Genomic DNA, 21,734 nt, shown 5'->3' with positions numbered 1-21,734 from the left:
CATTAGGGGAACGTTTTGGGAACCAAAAATTGTTAGCTGGGATGCTACTAATAATTCATTAATAACTGCTGTTTTCTTGTGCAAAATATTTATATTATAAAATATATAAATATTTATAGTTAAATGTTTATATACATATATTAAAAAAATAATAATTTGGGCGCACGGACGCTCCAAGGGGTCGGCGGCGCCCTTAGCATTTGCCTATTCCGCCTATGCCCAGGGTCGGCCCTGAAGCAAATAATTATACACATTTCCAACTTGCTTTGGAGGTGTAGGTGCCTCCTTCCAAAAGCCATTGAACTACACTGTAAAAAAATTCCGTAGAAATTACAATGGTATTGCAGCTGGGTTGCCGGCAATTTACCGCAGATCCACATTTATGTTATCCACTGGCAAGAATTCGTTCAAAGTTAAATAAATTTCAAATATTAAGAAGTATATATCTTTACAGAATAAAACTATACAATAACAGCCTCATGCAAAGCATTCTGGGAACCAGAAGTTATCATCAACCTTTTTCTGTTTTTTGCTTCAGATTTTGTTTACCAGAATGTTTTGCTCGATGCTGCTTTTTTAGTTTTACTCTATAAAGACAAATACTTGTAAATGTTTAATGTTCATTTAACTTTGAACAAAATGTTGCCAGTTAAAAACAAATTTAAATCTACGGTAAATTACCGGCAACCCAGCTGCAATTTCTAAGGAATTTTTTTACAGTGTAGATCATATCTCACTGAAGTGAATAGAACACAGTGCTCGAAGACCAAATGATCTGAGACATAAATTGTTTACAAAACATTTCAACATTTTATTTTTAATTAGTTAGAATTGAATGATAATTAAATAAACATTCTGTTTGATGACATGCTTTCTGTGTAGTCAATAACATGATGAGTTCAGTACTATGGACAGTGAAACACTGTAAATATCAAATAATCAAATCATAAAGTAATGCACAACACAACAGTTAATACTGTGAGAGTTTAATGTAATAAATAAATTAAAGAAAATCTCATACAACAGGAAAATATAAAATATGGTATACCCTGTCATTCAACATTTAACACATGAAGAACACTGATACGTTTTATTATAATGATCTCAACTCTTTATTACACTTAACAAAAACAGATAAGAACTCGAAAAACTGGGGTGTAACTTGTTCTGTATGGTCCAATATAGGATTTCATTGGAGCACTCAGTCCATCTTTTCCAAACCTATTGAACTTCTTTATGACATTAATAAATCAACACAACACAGTGGCAGAAAAAAAATCTTCATCTAAGGCAAATAGTTATACAATGAAAACTTCACAGGACATCATCTGAAACGTTTTTAATCAATACAAGCAGAAATGTTCAGTTCACAATAATTTTAGCAGGTTGTTGTAAAAGTATCATGTAATTTGGAGACGGTCCCTCAGAGACTGATGACGTCACACCATTCCATAGAGATTAACGTGTTTAAAAGACTCTTAAAAACCGCGACTTTTACTAAAATACGGCTTGTAACAAATGCACATTTCGATTGGTAAGTGTAATCTGATGAAATTATCACTATTAAATGCATATCAACAAAGTTATTGAACCTAAAAGTCCGAATGTCTGAATATCAAACCAACTTTACCGCAGTTGGTTTGATACTTAATTTTTCTTGGGTGTTTTTGTAAGTACGTCTTAATTAAATGTTATTGCACAATGCACAAAACTGTTCAGAATCTTTCAGTTTATATTATTCTGCTTAACCTAATGAAGCATGTTCTTAAAGGAACAGTGATTAGTAAGGCACTTACTTATGCAGTTAATTCATAATTTACAAAATACGATTTGTTTAAAAAAGGCAATACATTTATGTTGCCTAACAGTCACTTGAGAAATAATTCTAGAAAAATAACGTGTACAGACATTTTCACAGGCATTGTTAATGTAACTGTTACATCTGCATGTAAATTATATAGATAAAAGCAGCATTCTGGCAACAGGTGGTGTGCTTTAGTTAATATATTTAAAAGGTTCATATCTAATGCATTTTGACATCCCTTATATTTATCTTTATGTAAGAGTTATACTTTTATTTTAGTGAGAGGGTTATGTTTGTGTTTAAGCAGACATTGCAAGCAGGCCAAGCAAGTGTATAAGTATGCCTGACATGGCTGGAGTCAATACTACCTCACCAAAATTACAACTAATGTTTGGCTCAAACCTTGCCTAATCGCAGTGTTTTTCCCTTTTATTATTTCTCTTTTTGTAGGCCCATCAGAGTGAATTTCTGAGTTCTTTCACATATGCTGTATGGTAAGAGTGAATTTCTGCCAGTTGATACCGGTGACAGGTGTTAATTAAGTTTATCTTTGTATTATTTATTAAAGGTCAGCGAATGGATGGATTATCCAGTCATGGTACATAATGAAAGGTAAATGGCAATTAATTAAGTAATGTACTAAATGTATAAACTGTAGTGTATTCAGTAGCTACTAATCACATTACCTCTATCACTCTCTCTAAAAGACTTGACTGAGTTAGAAGAAGCTGAGCGACTCTTCAGAGTGAAGATGTTATGGTAATGTAAATCTTACGTTTTTATATTGTAGTTATATATAATATATCAGAGACAGCACGTCATTTTAACCCTGTTTTATGGTTAAAGGGGTTTTGCACCCTAAAGGCGCTTTTCCATTGCATAGTACCCTACAGGTAAGGTCGAGTCAGCTTACTTTACTTTGGCTTGGTTAGCTTTTCCATTGAGTTTAGAAAAACTTCAGAGTGGGAGGGATTATAGGGGTGTCAAATGTATATAGCACGATATTCGTTGCTCGACTTATCGAGGCTGTTTTCTAAGATGGCTCCTGTCTGTATATGCGTAATGTACTGTCTTTATAAAGGATCTTCTTATTAGGGCTGTCACTTTTGAGAAAAATCAAGCACACACATCCCGCGCTTGAGCGTGTTTCTGAAAAGTAATTGTCACTGACAACAAGCACATATACATAACCTATGTATGCGCGCGTGCATATACATTAACCCTGCGCATGCTATTTGCTTGACCGTTTTTAATGATAGAGCACACAAACCATTGATATTTGAGAAATAAAACGTACCGCTGAGTTAAGCAGATCTTACTTCACTCGTCTATGTGACATGTGACAGTCAGCACGTGATCATTTTAAATCAGTTTACAAGACAAATGCTGTTGTTGTTTAATATAAAGTTTACATCAGGGCTTTGAACCTGAATTTTTTTCCCAATTGGTTCAATCCGAACAGAAACAGTATTTAAAAGTTTCCGTTTTTTGGTTCAACCCTAAAGTTGACGTTCCTGAACCGGTTTGAACAAAAAAATAAAGTTCCCGAACCGGTTAATAACGTTCCATGTCAGCTGTGGGACATAAAAATAAGTAGGCTGATCATTAGGACATTATTGTTTTCGCCAAATGTATTTTATACATCAAGAGTTCTGATCTTTGAAGGGCATATGGATAATCATGTTTGACTGGAGTTAGGGCTGTCACTTTTAAGAGAAATCAAATTCGAGCGGATATCGAATATCATGCAATGTATCCGAATATATTTGAATATCTAGGTACCCCCCGCGGGCATCAAAAAAAAAAAAAACACCATAATGGAGATTCAATCACAAATTTATTAACAGTGACAGTCATAAACAGGACTGTCTGAATTATTATTTTTTACTTTTAAAACAGCAGGTTATCAACTTATGAATAACTTGTATGAAAAAAACTATTCAGAACAGGTACAGACAATAACTTAAACTGCAGCAGGAAGCCCAAACGAAATTCGCGCCCGCAGATTTCGGCGGAAAACTCTGCGGATTTAATGCGCATCATTGATGCGCGTCATTGACAAGCAAACATATCCCGCGCTTGAGCAAACATATCCCGCGCCTTGGTTTACATTGCGTTGTAAAAAAGATGATGAAATTCTTCATACATGCTAATTTCACAACAAAAATGTATTAAAGGGATATTCCACTTTTTTTTGAAAATATGCTCATTTTCCAGCTCCCCTAGAGTTAAATATTTGATTCAATCCAATCCATTGAATCTGATCAGACCATTAGCATTGTGCTAAAAAATAACCAAAGAGTTTCAATATTTTTCCTATTTAAAACTTGACTCTTCTGTAATTACATTGTGTATTAAGACCGACGGAAATTAAAAGTTGCAATTTTCTAGGCTGATATGGTTAGAACTATACTCTCATTCTGGCGTAATAATCAGTGATTTTGCTGATGTAACATGGCTGCAGCAGGCGTAGTGATATTACGCACTGCCCGAAAATAGTCCCCTGCCATTGAAAGTAACCAAGGGGACTCCCTTTTTTCATCAGACCCAAAAAGGTGGCGCCGTAGAATAGTAGCAATGCGAGTGGCTTCAGTCCATGCCGGTTTCACACAGCAGGTGTGAGCAGTACGTGCGGGCGCGTGCTTTTTTCCCATGTTAACAAGCATGCACCCTGCCGCATGAGCAGCGCGAGCTCGCAGCTCTGTAGCAACAGTGCTGCAATCGTTTCTGCGTGGGTTTTGCTGCGCTGCTCACGCTCAATTATGTGAAAGTGCTTTGTTTATGGTTTAAATGCTCGTGGATTGACGCGAAAAAGTGTCATTTTTACCATAAAATCATGAATGTGATGCCAAGTGTGTTTTAACAATCATGATTTTGAGCAATTTAACAGAAAGCAATGAAATATGTCACTGTTGCCAGAAGACTGCGCTTTCATTCACTCTCTGTCCAGCAGTAAATGAGTCCTAGTCTATCTTAACAAACATAAGAGAAAGAGATTTAATAATATATGTGCTTCTTAAGTCTATAATTGTGTTTATATCTGTCATTAAATGGACTAGAACAGCACAAAAACAATGTGGATTAAACAAATAAAAGTTATAAAAGTTACACTGACCATCAAAAGGCACATTAAAGAGGTTTTGCTCATAAATGCATGTAAAATAAAGTAATTTGAACTTGAGATTTTTATACTGTTACTAAACTGCACAGTATGGGCTGCAAACGCTTTACTGAATGCTACCTCTGCTCTGACTAAGAATGCAGTATTTTGCACTTGTATAGTCTTTTTTTATTTTGAAATTTTAAGAGCAATGAACATATATTGAAATGTTTACATTCAGATATGTAAATCAACATGTATAAATTGCTATTAGTTAATTAATGGGGAGATAATCGAGAATCGAATCGAAGTCGAATCGGACAGATAAAATGAATCGTTAGATTAATCGATGCATCGAAAAAAATAATCGCTAGATTAATCGTTTAAAAAAATAATCGTTTATCCCAGCCCTAAAACCAACACATAGCCTATGCTGAAGGACATAAGCACAACTATAATTAGCCCTTAAGCATCACCTATTCTTTTAAGAAATGTTTCTTTAAAGGGATCATGACAAATATTTTGTTCTTTGAGGTCCACATTATTTTTGCCCAAAAATTTCCACAAGTTTTCACAAAATAAGGAGATTGTAAAGAAATGCTAGTTTTTTTATGCTTGTTACTTAAATGTTACTTATTTTATGCAAAACTTTTTAGGGGCCTGCCAAAAGATCCACCCAAAAGTGCCAGTTAAGGTGTAAGAAGAGTGCATTGCAGACACCTTGAAGTACGTTCCTTATCGTGATTCAAGAGTGAGTCACCCCCCAGAATTATGACAGAATTATAAAAAAAGTTATAAATTTTTTTTTAATAATAACACATTAGTTAAATCAAAGATGCAAAAATGCATAACAAAAATACAGTTTTATTTCAGTTTACAAAAACGAGATGACTGAAAGTGCATATTCGTTATTTTAAAAAGGAACAATGTTTTGTTTTTATTGTGAGTGTACACACTGTTGAATGTCTTAATCCTATCCATGTGACCAAAAATAAGTATTTAAGCAGTGGTGACCGGTGACTTCTCTTCTAAAATATGTGTTTGTTACGTTATGTGAACCATGTGCATCATGCGTTTTGTTAAAATAAGTGCCTCCTGCACACACGTCGAACACTTACTTAAAGGAATAGTCTACTCATTTTCAATATTAAAATATGTTATTACCTTAACTAAGAATTGTTGATACATACCTCTATCATCTGTGTGCGTGCACATAAGCGCTGGAGCGCGCTGCGACGCTTAGATAGCATTTAGCTTAGCCCCATTCATTCAATGGTACCATTTAGAGATAAAGTTAGAAGTGACCAAACACATCAACGTTTTTCCTATTTAAGACGAGTAGCCATACGAGCAAGCTCGGTGGTACAAAATAAAATGTAGCGCTTTTCTAAACGGATTTAAAAGAGGAACTATATTGTATGGCGTAATAACACTTATGGGAGTACTTCAACTCGGCGCAGTAACACCCTCCCTCTCCCATTATGAGAGGGAGAAGGGGAGCGGACTTTTCAGGTGAGTCGAAGTACTCCCAAAAGTGCCGCCACGCCAAAAAATATAGCTCCTCCCTTAAATCCGCCCAAGCGCCACGTTTTACTTTGTACCACCAAACCTGCTCGTATAACTACTCGTCTTAAATGGGAAAAACGTTGATGTGTTTGGTCACTTCTAACTTTATCTCTAAATGGTACCATTGAATGAATGGGGCTAAGCTAAATGCTATCGAAGCGTCGCAGTGCGCTACAGTGCTTACGTGCACGCACACAGATGATAGAGGGATGTATCAACAATTCTTAGTTAAGGTAATAACATATTTTAATATTGAAAATGAGTAGACTATTCCTTTAACAATAACTCTGATTACACATGAGATTAAGTTTCTGACAAACAAAAGCGTCTCTTTTATCATAAACCCTTTAGACACGTGTGCACTTATTTTGACAAGAACCATAATGCACATACATTAACATGATGCAGAACAAACATTTTGAAACGACGAATCACACACATAACCGGCTACATACATGTGACATGCTTCACATCGTGCGCCCTCGAAAAAGTCGTCACCAGCCGCCACTGATTTTATGTAGTCTCTGCTGTTAAAACGTCAGAGTCTGTGAATGCGTTGGAGCCTCACACAAAAATAATACCAGTTATAGTATTGACATTACAATTTAATTATTAAATGCTTCACAGTCACACATGTTTAACAATCAGTAGTGTGAGCTAGACCTGTTTGAGTGGTGACTCACTCGGATCTTTTACCCGGATCTTTAAATTAACTCATGAGTCGCGAGTCTCTAGTGTCATTAACCCGGATCAGCTGAGTCCTACTACAATTCAATGTAAAACCATAAACAGCCCCACCACATACACAAACCTCTTTCAACATTAATAATGAGACTTCGCTCGCTCTACAGATCCACTCGTAACCGTCTGATCGCGCGAGAACTGACCCGAGATTCTCACTCAGAGCCAGAAACATTGCAAACTCGAGAGACCTGCTGATCCGCGAGAGCCGCAAACTGACCTGAGATTCTCACTCGGAGCCGGAAACAATACGGACTCAAGAGACCTGTGAATCTGCTCTGACTCGAGAATCTCTCAACTCGTAACCAGCTGATCCGCACAAACTGTCTCTCAAATCAGAGCCGGAAACACTGCAGATTCGCAGATCTGCCGGAAAGATTGCATACTCGATACAAATACATAATTAAGATGTAGGTACTCTGAGGAAGAGAGTGTGGAACTCGAGTGTCTGTGGATCTCTCACGACTGTTTTGGACACAGCTAATTATTTCCATTCGAGACGAAACAAATGATTAGCTTGCGCGAATATCACTCTCTCTCGCGACCATGGCACCACCCGTTGCTATGGGATCTGCCCAGACATGCGCACACCCGATTGATTTGAACGTGCACAAGGCACTCTAGAAAGAGCACAAGCATGGCAGAGAAAGTGCATTCAGAACTCTCAGAAAGTGAATTCAGAACTCACAGTACCTGCATATCCAGTCAGCGAAGGCAAACAAGGCAAAAAGGGAATAAACGAAGCAATCAAACGAGAGTAAATATCACGTGGCTTTTCCTCGAGTCGACGATGCAACGTAGCGGTATTGTCTGTGGAGTGTAGTCCTCATCAGAGTCAACAATGCTTTCATCATGGAAACTCTTCCATGCAAAACACTGGCTTAATAGTGAGTACTAGAAGGCATCCTATCTGTTTATATTCCTAGTGATGAAGTTAGGTGTATTATTACATGTGATTGTGACATGATGTTACTACATGCACCGTGCTCCTTCCTCTCCGCTTGTCTGAGGTAAATCCTTCTCCCAGCAAAGCTGTCGGTGTCGCGCGTTCATGTGTTTTGGGGGCGTGGCTTTAGAAGAAACCCAGAAGGGAGGGGGTGGAGTAAATAGAAAAATGAGTGTTTAAAACAGTCGTGACAGGTCTACAGACACTCGATTTTTGTACTCTCTTTTTCAGAGTACTTACATTTTACTTATGTATTGATATATAAAGACAGTTTAAACTAATTCTGCCTATCCTGCCTTTAACAAAGATACTGGAACAGGAGCTAACTATAAAGCCTTGCTTGCATAATAAATTATAGATTAGCAAATTGTTTCATTGTAAAGATGAAAACATTTGCATTTGTGTTCACTGACAGATGTACGTTTCTCTTGTTTAAAGGAAATTCATTTTGGTTAGACGTTTATTTGTCATTTTTAATGAATGCCATAAAAATCTGTTTTAATTTGTAATTGTGTAAATGTAAAAAAAATTATTACAGTTTTATAGCTACTTACATTTTATAAAATATATTGTTTCTGAATACCAGAAAACTTGAAAAGATTAGCTAATATTTTATAGTTTATAATAGCTGTTTTGATTTAAGATTTTATATTTGTCGTACTCATTGCACTGTATCTAATACATTTTATTCTATTTACTTTACAGATGGGGCATGAAGACACAGGCCATGGACAGTGCTAGTTTTCAGCACTCACATCCCACACACACACAAATTTATAAAGTTCTCACTGATTCAATGTTTTTATTAAAGCTAGTTATGTTTTGCTGTCAATTTATATTTTATTGTCGTAAGTATTATGTTATTAAGTATTATGTTACATTTTATATCATTTTGATCTGTTAATGAGTTAAGTTGCACCTGGAATGTTATCATTTAATAAAATTATGTTAAAAGAGAATGAAGGATCACTGCTAAGCTCAAAAACATTTTTTTATCTAAACTTTGTAATGTTCCAAATAAATGTTCTCAGAACGTTGTATTTTTAAAAAGAAATGTTGGTAGCAAGAAGGTTGTGGGAGCAATGTTAAGCAAACTGGACATTTTAACGTTCCAAATGAATGTTTGTAGAATGTTATATTTTTAATTAAATTTAGGTGGTAAGAACGTTGTAGGAACGTTATGCTAACCATAAAATAACGTTCTAGCAACGTAAAGCAAACTGGACATTTCAACGTTCTTAGAACGTTCCAAACAAACGTTTGTGGGACGTTATATTTTTAATGAAATTTAGGTGGTAAGAACGTTGTAGGAACGTTATGCTAACCATAAAATAACGTTCTAGCAACGTTAAGCAAACTGGACATTTAAACGTTCTTAGAACGTTCCAAGTGAACGTTTGTAGAACGTTATATTTTTTGTGAAATTTAGGTTGTAAGAACGTTGTAGGAACGTTATGCTAACCATAAAATAACGTTCTAGCAACGTTAAGCAAACTGGACATTTTAACGTTTTTGGAACATTCCAAATAACGTTCCCACAACCAAAACGGAACGTTAGGAAAACGTTCTCAGAACATAAATTTGTTAGCTGGGGAACAGCATTTTCTCACGTGGTGTGATATAACTTAGGAGTTTGTTTAGCAACAAGGGGGTGGGGCAGTTGACGGTGGACAGTGCTCAGGGTGGAGACTGAAGGCGGCGACTGTCTCACGGTGACGTAGCAAATTCACGGAAGTACAAACAAACTATTTTAACTCACAGCTACTTCAAGCAGACTCTTAAATGACTGTTTTGAAACATATATGTTAGACCTCAGTTATCCTGAAAAAAGCCACAAAATTTCAGTTTTTACAATATGGGACCTTTAATTAAAAAAAAGACATACCTTTAGAACAACCGAATCAAGCCAAGTTTTTTTGTGTATGTAAAGATAGATTATTTAGGGAAAGTCACAAAGTTTTATATCTCTGAGATGATGGGAACCTTTTTTTTAACTAATGAAATGTCGTTTGGGGTCATATAAACCCCAAGAACCGTTTGAGGGTTAACTGAACAATTTTGCAGCTGCACATTTAATTAATACAGTCAGGACTTTGCAGTGTCTTATTTGTATTTAATGCTAATGTTAAATCATAGATTCAACTTCAACTTATTTATTTATAAAGCACATTTTTCTGCAACTATGTTGCCCAAAGTGCTGTACACAATTTAAAAAGAAAATCATAAACACACTTTATATAGCACACACTAACTAATCGACGTAAAAACATTAAACCATTAACAAGTACATGGAATAACACATTGTAAACACATAATACATTTACAGACTACCCAATAAAAACCATCAATCACTCCTCTTCAAAGGCCAAACTAAAAAAATAGGTTTTTAGCTGGGATTTAAAGATCACTAATGATGGCGCCTGACGGATGTACATTGGAAGACTATTCCACATTTTGGGGGCTATTTAGATTCTAATAACTAACATATTTACATTAAATACGGATGTCTGAAAACTAAAACAAGTTTTATGATTAAAGAAAAAAAAAAGATTTGGTTGTTTGTCTGTAGCATTGTTGTAGTGACAGGCAAAATACATCGGCCTATATGTAATTTTAAATTAAACTTTCAATAAATTGTTGTTAAATTGTTTTCTTTTAATGTTTTTAAGTTGATAATATATGCCTTTTGATTACCGAAGAACCAGAATCCAGAACAATTTAAATGGAACACACAGAATTTGAGAATAAATAAAACGAAATTTAGGAAAAAATTAAAATGATTTCATAGGGCCAAATTGCATTAAATCACTAAAGCGAATCAATCTATGGACAAAGCTTTAATCAAGTTATTAGGTTGGAGACCTAATTAAATATTCCACACAACTGAAGTACATACTTATTTACATTAGACATATGTCTCATACCTGCTTTGAACATTTCAAGAAGCTTTTAAACTTGAATTACAGGTAACAAATCCTTAAGGTCATCTTGCTGAATGTATTTGAGATCATCTTTGCATTGTAGGCCGCACTGTTGAACCGCATCTGTTCCAGAATGTCTGATGACAGACTGGGCAGTGCTCTTAGTGCAAGGATGCCACACACACTGTACAACGGCAATGGGTAGTAATCCAACAAATTCCTAATATTTACACAGCACATTTTCTCTGATAGTGTAATACTATAAACACCCATGTTCGGAAGGAAAATTGCTTAATGTTCCAGAGTTGCAAAGTGTATAGATACACCCTGATAAATGAGAATTAGCTTGATCTTTCCAACAACAAGCCCATCCTCAGAATCACTGATTAAAACAGACATGTTTCTTTTGTACTTTGTGCCTCTCACTGTAACATCATTGGCAACCTCAGTGTTCAAATGCTTAAAGTTCATACTTAAAACTGAGTGTCTGATGTCTTCACTGTAATCATCAGGATAAATCTCTGTGCTTTTATCTACTTCAATTAATTGTGAGAAGTAGCTGCCAGCATGAAGATATGCCTGAAAAAGCTGATGTTTCTCAGCAAGTGTTAGATTCTTAAAGTTATGCGATTTTCAAGCACATTGTTTAAATTATATGTATGTTTGCTCTCAAATCGCAGTGTCCAAAAACAAATTAAAGGCTCAAAGTGAAAAATCAAGTCAGGATAGTGACTGATGTAATTGTGTTTTGGTTTGAGCGGGTGATTGGGAAAAGATTGCCATCGAGTATGCAAATATTCATCAATTATAACCTGTAGGTAAGCTATCTGATCAGCAGAAATAGCTGGTGCACATATAAGTTCCACTATTTCTCCTGGCTGCAAAACCAGCTGCCATGTCTCGTTTTCCGATGGGTTTTTGATTTTGTCTCCAATCAAACTAGGCAACATCTTAAGGAAACGCCAGTTTTGAACTGCATGACCTGAAAGTTTGTCACTACCCGAAACCACATCACAGGGTTTATTGTTAGCATCATTGCGCAAATATGACAAATGATTTATTCGCCGATTTAATTCTTGCTAAGTAAACAGCTTCTCCACTGTGACAAAACGATTAATGTACAAAGCTAAATCATATGATGCAACATCTTCAAAAATATCATGGCCAAGACAGGGGGTAGCCCCAGCTGACATACATGAAAATAACTGAGTTGATTTAACACAGAGACAAATTTGACACCTCCAGTTGAACTAGATGTAAAATTGCCTGTCTGACCTTGAACAAGATCCCTATACGACTGTACAGTGCGTTTACTTTCTTTGGACAGTGGATCTTTTTTAAATGTATCCCTATCTATATTGCAGTATCTGCAAAAATTTTGACTTTTTGTGAAATTTTCCACAAGTCCACCGATGTTATGGGAGTCTAGATTATCCCCACAAATGGCAGATAAAGTTCCCCGGTGCAATGTTCCATCGGGCAAAGTAATGCCACTTACCTCAATTTCTTTGAGATCTTTAATGAGAGGGTAGAAGACTTTGTCTTGACCAAAAAACTTGTAGTCCTGCTCCCTGCAAAGCAAAACAAGCTGCATTTGGTCAATGCTTGATCTATGATGTGGAGGAATGTCTGCAAGAGTTGTATATACACAAAGTTATTTATACTTTTTGGTCAGTTTTAAGTGTTTGTGAATTGCATGTCTGAAAAAATTTCACTTTGCAAAATTTCTAAAACACTCAACATTTCTTTTAATTTAAAAAGAAGATGTGACTGGCTCATTTCATGACTTTCCTGAAGGTGATCAACAATTATCTGAACAGTAGAAGATGGAATACAACAAGTTCTTAAAGCAGTTAGTGTGTCGTACAACTTTCTTAAAAAAGCTGTTTTCCTTCAAATTTTAAAGTCCACAGTGAAACAAGAGGTCCAAACTGGTAAATTAAAGCTGCAAGCAGCGATGGAAGGGCCCTCGCACTCATGTGCACCCGATGGCGTTAGGAAATAAAGTGAACAGTAAGAATATGAATTTTAGTGGGTAAATATATGTGGATTTTCAATTGTATTTTTATGTGCCACACCTCCTGTTGGCAGCAGGTTGCTCTATGTCTGTAACTGATTATTGTTATATTGATGTGTTTAGGCCAGCCCTGTCAATTGTATGAAGTCTGGGACAGGTCAGACATTGACTACGTTTACATGCTGTCAATATTCGGGTTATGGTCGAGTTAAGGTCGGGTTTCGGGTTTCTGAAACATTCGGAATAACCCGTTTACATGCGTGAGCAGAGAGAGTTACCCCTGTATACATGGAATTGGCAATATCCCGATGTACACTGTGATTGAAAGGTAAATGCGGTGATTTTGCGTGGCTCACTAGTGCGCTTTGCGGTTTTACTGCCTTCATTTACTAAAATAAAAGTATTATTTAAATCCAGAACAAGCTGCACCGATGTAGAAGCAGGGTAGGCTAAGTTACATGTCTTTCCTTTTTTTGATAAAAAGATTAACAAGCTATATACTAGCCTTCAGCTAAATATATTTTTGAAAAAATAATTAATTGAAGAACAATTTTCTAACAAGAAGGTTTTTAAGTGCAAATTTACAGAGCATCGGTAAATAGAGAACAACCACGTCTTAAAGAAATTTAAATTAGACAGTATTTATGCACCTATAAATGTACAAAACGAATGCAATAGCTTACAGAAGGCAATTAATATTTATTTATGGCATTTTCAATAATATATTAGTAGATAAATTAACATATATAAAGTATGAAAACGAATAAATCATTATTTTGGCTAAATTAAGCTGGAAAGATCGTTTTTATAATTGTCATCCTTTCAGAACAAGCTTTTATGCTATCTATAATAACTTACATTATATCCTGAGTGTTACTTGGCCGAAAATATGTAGAAATACATGCAAGTAAAAAAGTACAGAACAAAAATGTTTAGCTCACACGGATAGAACGAAAAGCCGTTAATTAAGCGGACTGAGGACGTGCAGAAACAGTCGAGTCGGCAGATGATCATCAATGTTTAATGTTTCGCGCAGGTACTGTTGATGGTAAACTTTCATATCTAAATGTCAGGTAAGAGTCAAGTATTCAGTCAGTTAATAATAAAGCCACCGCCGTTATTGCAACATCCTAATCCACAGAGCGGACGCTGCATACAAAGAAAAAACCTAAGGTTTTTATTTTAAGTGGTAAGCAATCAGTTATATTATGCCGCTTTGTATTTGTGTGGATCAGTTAAATTAAAGTAATTTTAATCTTAGAAACTGCATCTATGCAGACGACGCTATGCAGTTATTCTGTCATCTTTCACTTTTTTCACACATTCACTGTATTTAACGAAATATGAATAGCATAGTATTACATTTTGAATTCAAATTCACAAAAAAACCAAGTTACTCTCATAACTATTGACAATCTATTTGAACTTTATTATACATGTATGATGTGAAAAACAAGAAGGGCATAGCAATATATTAATTTAACGTGCAAAGCGCGGTTGTTGCAATTGGTTTCCTCCTCGCTCTAAAAGTGTATACAAGAAGTTCCTCTACTCAAAAGACCAAGATTCCTTGCGAATAGAACATGCGCAGAACACAAATCAATGTTCCTTTTGATGGGAATATCCCGATGCGCGTTTACATGACCAAAATTTCGGGCTAGAAAAGAGGTAACCCAGGGGTAATATTCGGGATTTTAAAAACAGGAATATTAGCATATTCGGGTTTTTGCCGGTGTTTACATGGACGTGCGCGACCGGGTTATTGCTAATATTCCGGATTTGAACGGGTTATTGGCTGCATGTAAACGCAGTCATTGTATGCCTAAGTTACAACAGCTTTCTGTGTCATGGTGAAATATCAAACAATAGGGCTTTCAGGCCTGCTCTTCTGTGCTCGGGCCCTAATTAGCTGTGGGTTGTGTTCCAAGAAGTGATGCTTTGGTAGCAAGTTTGAGTCTGGGAAAACCTTACTCTATGCTCATAGATTTTAAAGCTTAAATAGGCTATTGTTACATCAGTATGCACAGGTGTGACAACAAGGTCCTTCAAGTCAGTTAGAAGACTCCATGCAGGTTCATCAGCAGGTACTTTCTGTTCCAAGAGAAGTGGCAAAAACCTGACCAAACTCCAATTTTCGTAAGAATTGGCACCAATTGTTTTCCTTTTTGCACAGGTAAGTGGCACAGGATGGGGGGCATTTGCTTTATCTTTCCACTTAAAGGGAAAAGTATTAATAGAGTCATTCAAAAATCCCAAAGTAAAGTACTTCTTCAAGGTAAACACAGAAAGACAAAGAGCTATTTCAAGAGGAACAGTTACTTCAAATAAATCATGTACTATGTCTAGTTGGAAACCAGTAGTGACATTAAAATGAGCAAGTTTTTCAGACAAAATACAAGTCCTCTTAACGGCAAAACAATTGTCCAACGATTCCTCCTTACGTGTTTTAAGATGTCTTGTGTGACCCTCCTCTGTCCTTAAACTGAATGGTCCACTTCTTACGTCCCTCGTCTGAATTTCTAATTTTGAAGCTGTACAAAACCTTCAAACATAAACACTTGAAAAACTCTCCACAAAACCAGCACACCCATGAGCACCCAGGTTGTCAGCAATAACACACTGCACTGTTCCCCTTACAGAGTTTCCAACTAGCTCAAAAATATACTATGTTGCTCTAAAATAACTAAATCTTGAATCAAAGGTTGTAGCACTGTGTTATATTTACAGGGGCGTAGCACAAGGCCCCGGGCCCTATGCATAGGCAGTCTTGATGGGCCCCCCATTTTTCAATTTTATTTTTCTAATCACTAAATTAACCTCAAATCACAAAAAGACTTGATTCAATCATATTTTATTTTTCTTAATGAACAAGACGTTACATTTTTACATTACTAGAACATTTATTTTTAATTAGCTTTATTACTTTAAGGCATAAATTAAATCTTAAATATGCCATTTTAATTTTGTACATTAACAAAAAGCTCTATTCATGATAAAAGAGAAACAAAACTTGTGTCACTCACTAGTCATTTTTATCTGAAAAAAAGGGCAAAACGAAAAAAATGCTATTGCTTACATGCTATAGCTGCCTCAAATGTATAGCTGAAGTTTCCTATTCCCTAGTAAATGCCCACTGGCGTGTCTTTTTGCTGGCAAAGTGATTGATGAGGTCCTGAAAGTCCAAATTCCTTGCCAATTGGCTTTCAATGGAGAGAAGAGCAAGACTGTTGAGTCTTTCCTGGCACATTGTTGACCTCAAGTAGTTTTTAACTAATTTCAGTTTGCTGAAACCCCGTTCACCACTAGCAACAGTGACAGGTAGGGTGCAGAAAATCCTCAGAGCAATACAGATTTGTCCAAAAATGCTGTGTAGCTGGAGCTTGTGTATGTCATTAAGGAGCTGAAGAGGTGACGGAATATTAGAAAATGTGGCCTTATGTATTGCTTTCAGGTACAGCATTTCATCCTCAAATTCAGCTGTGAGGTCTCTGTGGTATATTCTTGTCAGAGCCCGGCTTGTTTCTTTTATCTCCTCTTCTGACATATCTGCTAACTTCAGAATTGGTGCAAATGTTTCGCATATGGTGGCTGGGGTCTGGAACCTTGCCCCTAAATCACTGATTATGCTGTCCATTGCAACAAAAAAGACCTGGTTTCTGAATACAGTTGCAGTATTCTCTTCAGTTTCATCTTCTTTACTCTCATCTGGCATACATTTCCGTTTCCGCTTCTCTTCACCCTGAAATTGAGCGAGGATCTCCATGGCTTGGGCTACTAAGCAGGCCTCGGAAAGCAGGGAGTCCTATTCACAACGAAGATCCCGCATTTCCTCTTGTAGTGCCTTGATGTTTGCAGCCTCAATGTTCAAAGAAATATTCCCTGCATGAAGAACCAGGTTACGATTTTCCATACACTGTAGTACCTTTCACTGCATGAAAAGTGGGATTTTCGTCCCCGTAAGCGCCTGTAGGCTCCCGAAAATCTCCCTAATTTTCGGCAGCTTTCCTCAATTTACAGGCAGCGAGCGTCGCGTTCGTCTGTGTCACAAATTGTCGTAAACGAACCATGACGCAGGTGGAGAGCCCTGCGGGGGTACGATGCCTCTAATTAGCATATGAATAGCAGCGAAACCTCTGCCGGCCAGGTAGAGCGTCTCTAGTCTAATTAGCATGTGAGTAGCAGCGAAACTAGAGTAACTGCCCACTTGAATGTACTCACTCAGCACTGGCCGAAGCCACCACCTTTAAACAAGCAAAATTTCCCGTGAATGGTTGGCAGATCACTTCAAACCAATCACAAGGGATTTTTCTTGTTTAAAAGAAGTGGCTTCAGCCAATACCGAGTGAGTAAATTCAAGTCGGGCCGTTACTCTAAAAAGGGGGGTTATTGGGCACCCTGGCTCATTATAAATGTAAACCCCAATAATAATAATAATAATAAATATATAATTTATGTGATATTAATTTTTTATATAATAATGTCATTGTGCTATGTACTTCATTATTCACACCATCAAGAAATATAAGAGAAAACAAAGAGGTTTATTTATAAACACACAGCTGTTTATTCAAAGAAAGAGCTTTAATTAGAAACACACAACTATGTACAAAGCAGCATAATGTCTCTTATGTTGTCCTCCAAACACGTCAAAAAGTGCCCAAGACATTCGGGAAAGATCCCTAAAACTCTTTTTCAAAGTTATCAAGTGTTGAAAAAAGAAAAAAAAACTCAAAAACGTTGTAAAAAGTCGCTTTTGCAGGCGTATATGGTGAGTTGCCCTGTACTTTGGTATCGCCTCTAATCTGAATTGCAGCGTGGCACAGAGCTCGGAAAGTTCCAGGCTGCGAGAGGGCGGTGGCCGCACAATCCATCCAGACACCCCGCCAACAATGCCGTCTTCCTCATCAGATATGAGATCTATGGTGGCGCACTTTCAAATGTCCATCGCACCCTCAGCCAGCACACATCGTCTCGCTTCCAGCAACTGTAATATAATCAATAAAGACAATAAGTAACCAGAAAAATACATTGACAAAAAACTGATCTAATATATTAAATCTTACCCTTTTTCTTCTGGATCGACTCCGAGCTAAACTTTTCGCATTTTCCGCCTGCGATGCGAGTTCAGGTTGTTTGTATCTGAAGCTCCGGCGAACCGACTCATAATACGTCTTACAGGCAGCTGGAAAACAATTAAATGAGACTGGTATTAATAAACAGAGTCACGGTACAATTAAACAAGAAATGAGGAAAAACATTAGAAGTTATACTTACAAACAATGTCGTCATTCTCAGCAGTTAAATGTGGACTTGCTAAAATAGCCCCAACCAAATAGGAGGTCACGGCTTCGTTATGAGGCGACGTTAGTCTGTGAAAACGAAATGTGCGGGTTTAAGCTCGGATCTATTAACGTATCTATTTTCTTATACAAGAATAAAAGCATATTCTTTAAACCGTAACGTTACCTTTGCTCTGGTTCAAAACGCCTGCAGTGTGCCTCAGAGACGCCGTACAGCCTCCTAAAAATTACAAGACAAAAACACCTCTAAGCAATAAAACACACAGCTTGGGCTACTTAAAAATATGCTTTTACATAAAATTATTCTTACCGCAATCTTGGGATTGTGCACCCGTCTTCTCTTCTTGGAGAGTTACAAACACCAAACCAAACATCGCTTAATGTTCCTCTTGTACTGCTGTGTGAGCCGTGGCCATGACCTCGCACGCGATTGGACGAAGGCGAGAAGCCTGTCGGGCTCCTCCAATCACACGCGAGGTTATTGATATAAGGAAAATCTTGTGAGACGTGCCGGCATGCGTATGATATAAACAACAAACGCGATGTGCCGGGAGCTCTGTGTGATATCAACACAGTGTGCTGTCAATTGAAAGATGGAAGTCCCAAGACTGAAGAAACGACCGTGGCGCTGCTGTGAACATTGCAACACTGAACTGTGTCGTACACAGTATTTTGACCACAGAAAGCGCTATTTCAAAAATGGAGTTTGGGAGAAAAAATCCAAAAGGACTACGTCAGGTCAGATAACGTACAGAGCCTGCTGCTATCCAGTCATGAACCCGCTGTGAGTGATGTCCTGTCATGTGTAAAGACCCGGAGGATAACTTTACTGGAGTTAGAGAGATTGGTGAAAGTGAAATGCAATCCGAGGACCCAGAAAAAAAGTGATTGAAGAATTTGAAGAAATGCACCCAGCGAATTGCAGTTCAGACAACGGTGAGCATAATTACATATTTTTATATAAGCTTGGCTTGCTTTACGTATGTTAACATTTAAACAATACTAAAACATATCAACAAGTTAAATAAAATAAAATAAAATCAACAAGTTAAACAAAAACGTTTTGAGTATGCTATATCAAAAAGTAGCCATCCAGCATGTTTTATCCATTGTGGCAGCCCTTGCTCACAAAAAGGTTGGAGACCCCTGGTCTAGTTAAATGTGGTTGATTATCACTGTTGTTGTTATTTTAATAGTATAAATTAATTTATAATTAAATAGGAATATCACGTTATAATGCATAACGGTATCTTCTGTTTGTTGTTTTTCAGACGAAACAGCAGATGACCAAAGCATTCATCTTTTCCTGGACATCTCCTGTTGTGTGGTAAGCATGAAATTACATTTGGATATACCAGTATAAAGTTCAGTACATGCTAATCCAGAGCTGAAATGGGAAAACCTTACATGTTTCACCCACATTATTGTTTTCCACTCTCAAATTTCTGTTAGTTAACTAATGAAAGCAACTAAAGTATAAACACACTTTATAAAGTATAAAAAAAACTAAAATGAAGTTGAAGTGGATGAAGTTCCCACAAAGTACTTAACTGGTTCATTGCACTAAGATAAAGCTAGCTGTTTGAGATGCACATGATCTTTTCCAACTACAGTTTTCAAATCTTTTCATACTCAAATGGCCATATTGATGAGAAATGATTAATTATGTTCTTTTTAAATCTCAAATGACCATATTAACGATGGGGTTTTCAATCTCAAATGGCCATATTCATGATGGACTTTTCAATCTCTAATGGTCTAATGGTGGTGCTGAGTATGTGCATTGCATGTGTTTTAAATATGTCCTTTAAATTTCCATAGGATGACTATGTGGATGAAGAGGGGGAAATCCTTGCTGAGGAGCAGAGTGAAGCCTATCCTCACATACAAGATGGGGAGGAGCATGGAAGTGATCAGTCCAGAAGTGAAAAAACAGAACACTTGTTGATGAAACTTTTGGCCATGATGAAATTGACTGGTATCCTCCGTGACGACTTCTTACAGTATGTGGTTTGTCCAAAATGTATGACAGTGTACATGCTTACTGAAACCTATGAGCTCAGACGGGATGGTACAAAGGTTTGCAGGACTTGTGGTCACATCCCATTCTACAATCACCCACAGCAGAGGTCTGCATTAAGGAAGAAATGTGGCTCTGCCTTGCTATGCAAGGCTACATATTCGAGTGGTGAAGAGTATGTCCATCCAATACGTTCTTACTGTTACAAGAGTGTTGTGCAGTCTCTGGGAGGACTTGTTAAAAGACTTGGATTTGAAGAGAAATTAGATGAAAGACGAAAGCGGGAACTGCCAAAGGGTGTGTTAGGAGATGTAAATGATGGACAAGTATGGCAGGATTACCAGTATGTGAATTCAATAAACTGTAGTCATGCCACTATGCACAGTATTTGAGCTGTGATGTAATTGCACAAGTTACCTTGCTTCATTCCCATCCGGACAGACATTTTGTTGTTTGACATGTTGTTTGATGGTGTTTGCATAGAATGCACAAATTAAGCCTGATTAAAACTCTGTTAAAACAATTAAAATTGTTGAAATAAATAGTTTGGTGTATCTTTTTACCTAACATTTGTTATTGCTAATTACATACAGAGTAATTAATATACACTGTTAGCCTGGAGAAATTGAATCTACTTAAAGGGATAGTTTAAAAATTATTAGGAAAAAATATTTTGAAAGTATTGTGATAAATGGTGAAGAGAAGTTTGATAAATGATTGTCATTAAACTTAAAGTTGATTTTGAATTACTCTGTCCAACATCTCCACTTAGTTAACTGAGTTGAAAAAAATTATATTTTTAAATTATGTATAATTATAATTCTCTTAGTGTTATAAATGGTATTATAACACAAAACTCATGACCCAGTCAGTCACTAAACAAACTTGATTCTCCACTGAAACACAACACAACACAATGTGCCGTCCACGTCAACAAACACTGATCACCTGAACGGGGACTTTCATTTACAAAAATGGTAATTTATCATTTTAAACTAAACAACATGAATAATATTAAAGCATAAACCTCTATGACATTTTAACAAATATTTAAGTAGTTAAAGTTCTTATTAGTTCTTAATTCTGTAAAAAAGCTTAAATAATCGTAATATTCTGAGACAAAGGATTATGGGTGTTCCTTACAACATTCACTTGAATGTTTTAGTTTAATTAATTTTATACACTTAAAAGTTAAATGAACTAAGATTTTTTAAGTAAATGTCCATAACTCAAAATATTAAGTGATGTTTACATCATGAAGACAATGTGTTAACAGTGTAGCATACTTTAAAAATAAATAAATTCAAACTAAAATTTAA

General features: G+C 36.5%; 1 protein-coding gene and 2 long non-coding RNA genes across 4 annotated transcripts in view; 2 read left to right on the top strand and 1 right to left on the bottom strand.

Annotated features, from left to right (window-relative positions):
• The window catches only part of LOC129432191 (uncharacterized), a 29,505-nt gene extending 19,747 nt beyond the window's left edge, over positions 1 to 9,758 (top strand). The window contains exons 2-4 of one of the 2 annotated variants that reach the window (XR_012369918.1): positions 2,255 to 2,416; positions 2,512 to 2,563; positions 8,863 to 9,758. This is a non-coding gene — a long non-coding RNA (uncharacterized lncRNA). Of the gene's footprint in view, positions 1 to 1,663; positions 2,417 to 2,511; positions 2,564 to 8,862 lie in introns of those variants that run through there. The other variant, XR_012369917.1, reaches the window with a different exon arrangement.
• Positions 9,759 to 17,458: 7,700 nt separating this feature from the next.
• On the bottom strand, positions 17,459 to 18,889 carry LOC129436135 (uncharacterized). Its single transcript, XR_008641732.2, has 4 exons — positions 18,562 to 18,889; positions 18,370 to 18,464; positions 18,159 to 18,277; positions 17,459 to 18,079 (listed from the first exon to the last, which is right to left on the bottom strand). It is a non-coding gene; the product is annotated as an uncharacterized lncRNA (long non-coding RNA).
• A 166-nt stretch (positions 18,890 to 19,055) lies between these two features.
• Positions 19,056 to 20,957, top strand: LOC129436128 (uncharacterized). Its single transcript, XM_055194047.2, has 3 exons — positions 19,056 to 19,331; positions 19,667 to 19,722; positions 20,217 to 20,957. Exons 1-3 carry the CDS (start codon positions 19,301 to 19,303, stop codon positions 20,805 to 20,807), a joined length of 678 nt encoding a protein of 225 aa, XP_055050022.2. The 5' UTR covers positions 19,056 to 19,300; the 3' UTR covers positions 20,808 to 20,957.
• Positions 20,958 to 21,734: the final 777 nt, after the last annotated feature.

Source organism: Misgurnus anguillicaudatus, chromosome 6 (assembly GCF_027580225.2).
Source record: "Misgurnus anguillicaudatus chromosome 6, ASM2758022v2, whole genome shotgun sequence".
Lineage (NCBI taxonomy): Eukaryota > Metazoa > Chordata > Actinopteri > Cypriniformes > Cobitidae > Misgurnus > Misgurnus anguillicaudatus.
This window is presented reverse-complemented; position numbering and strand designations above follow the sequence as displayed.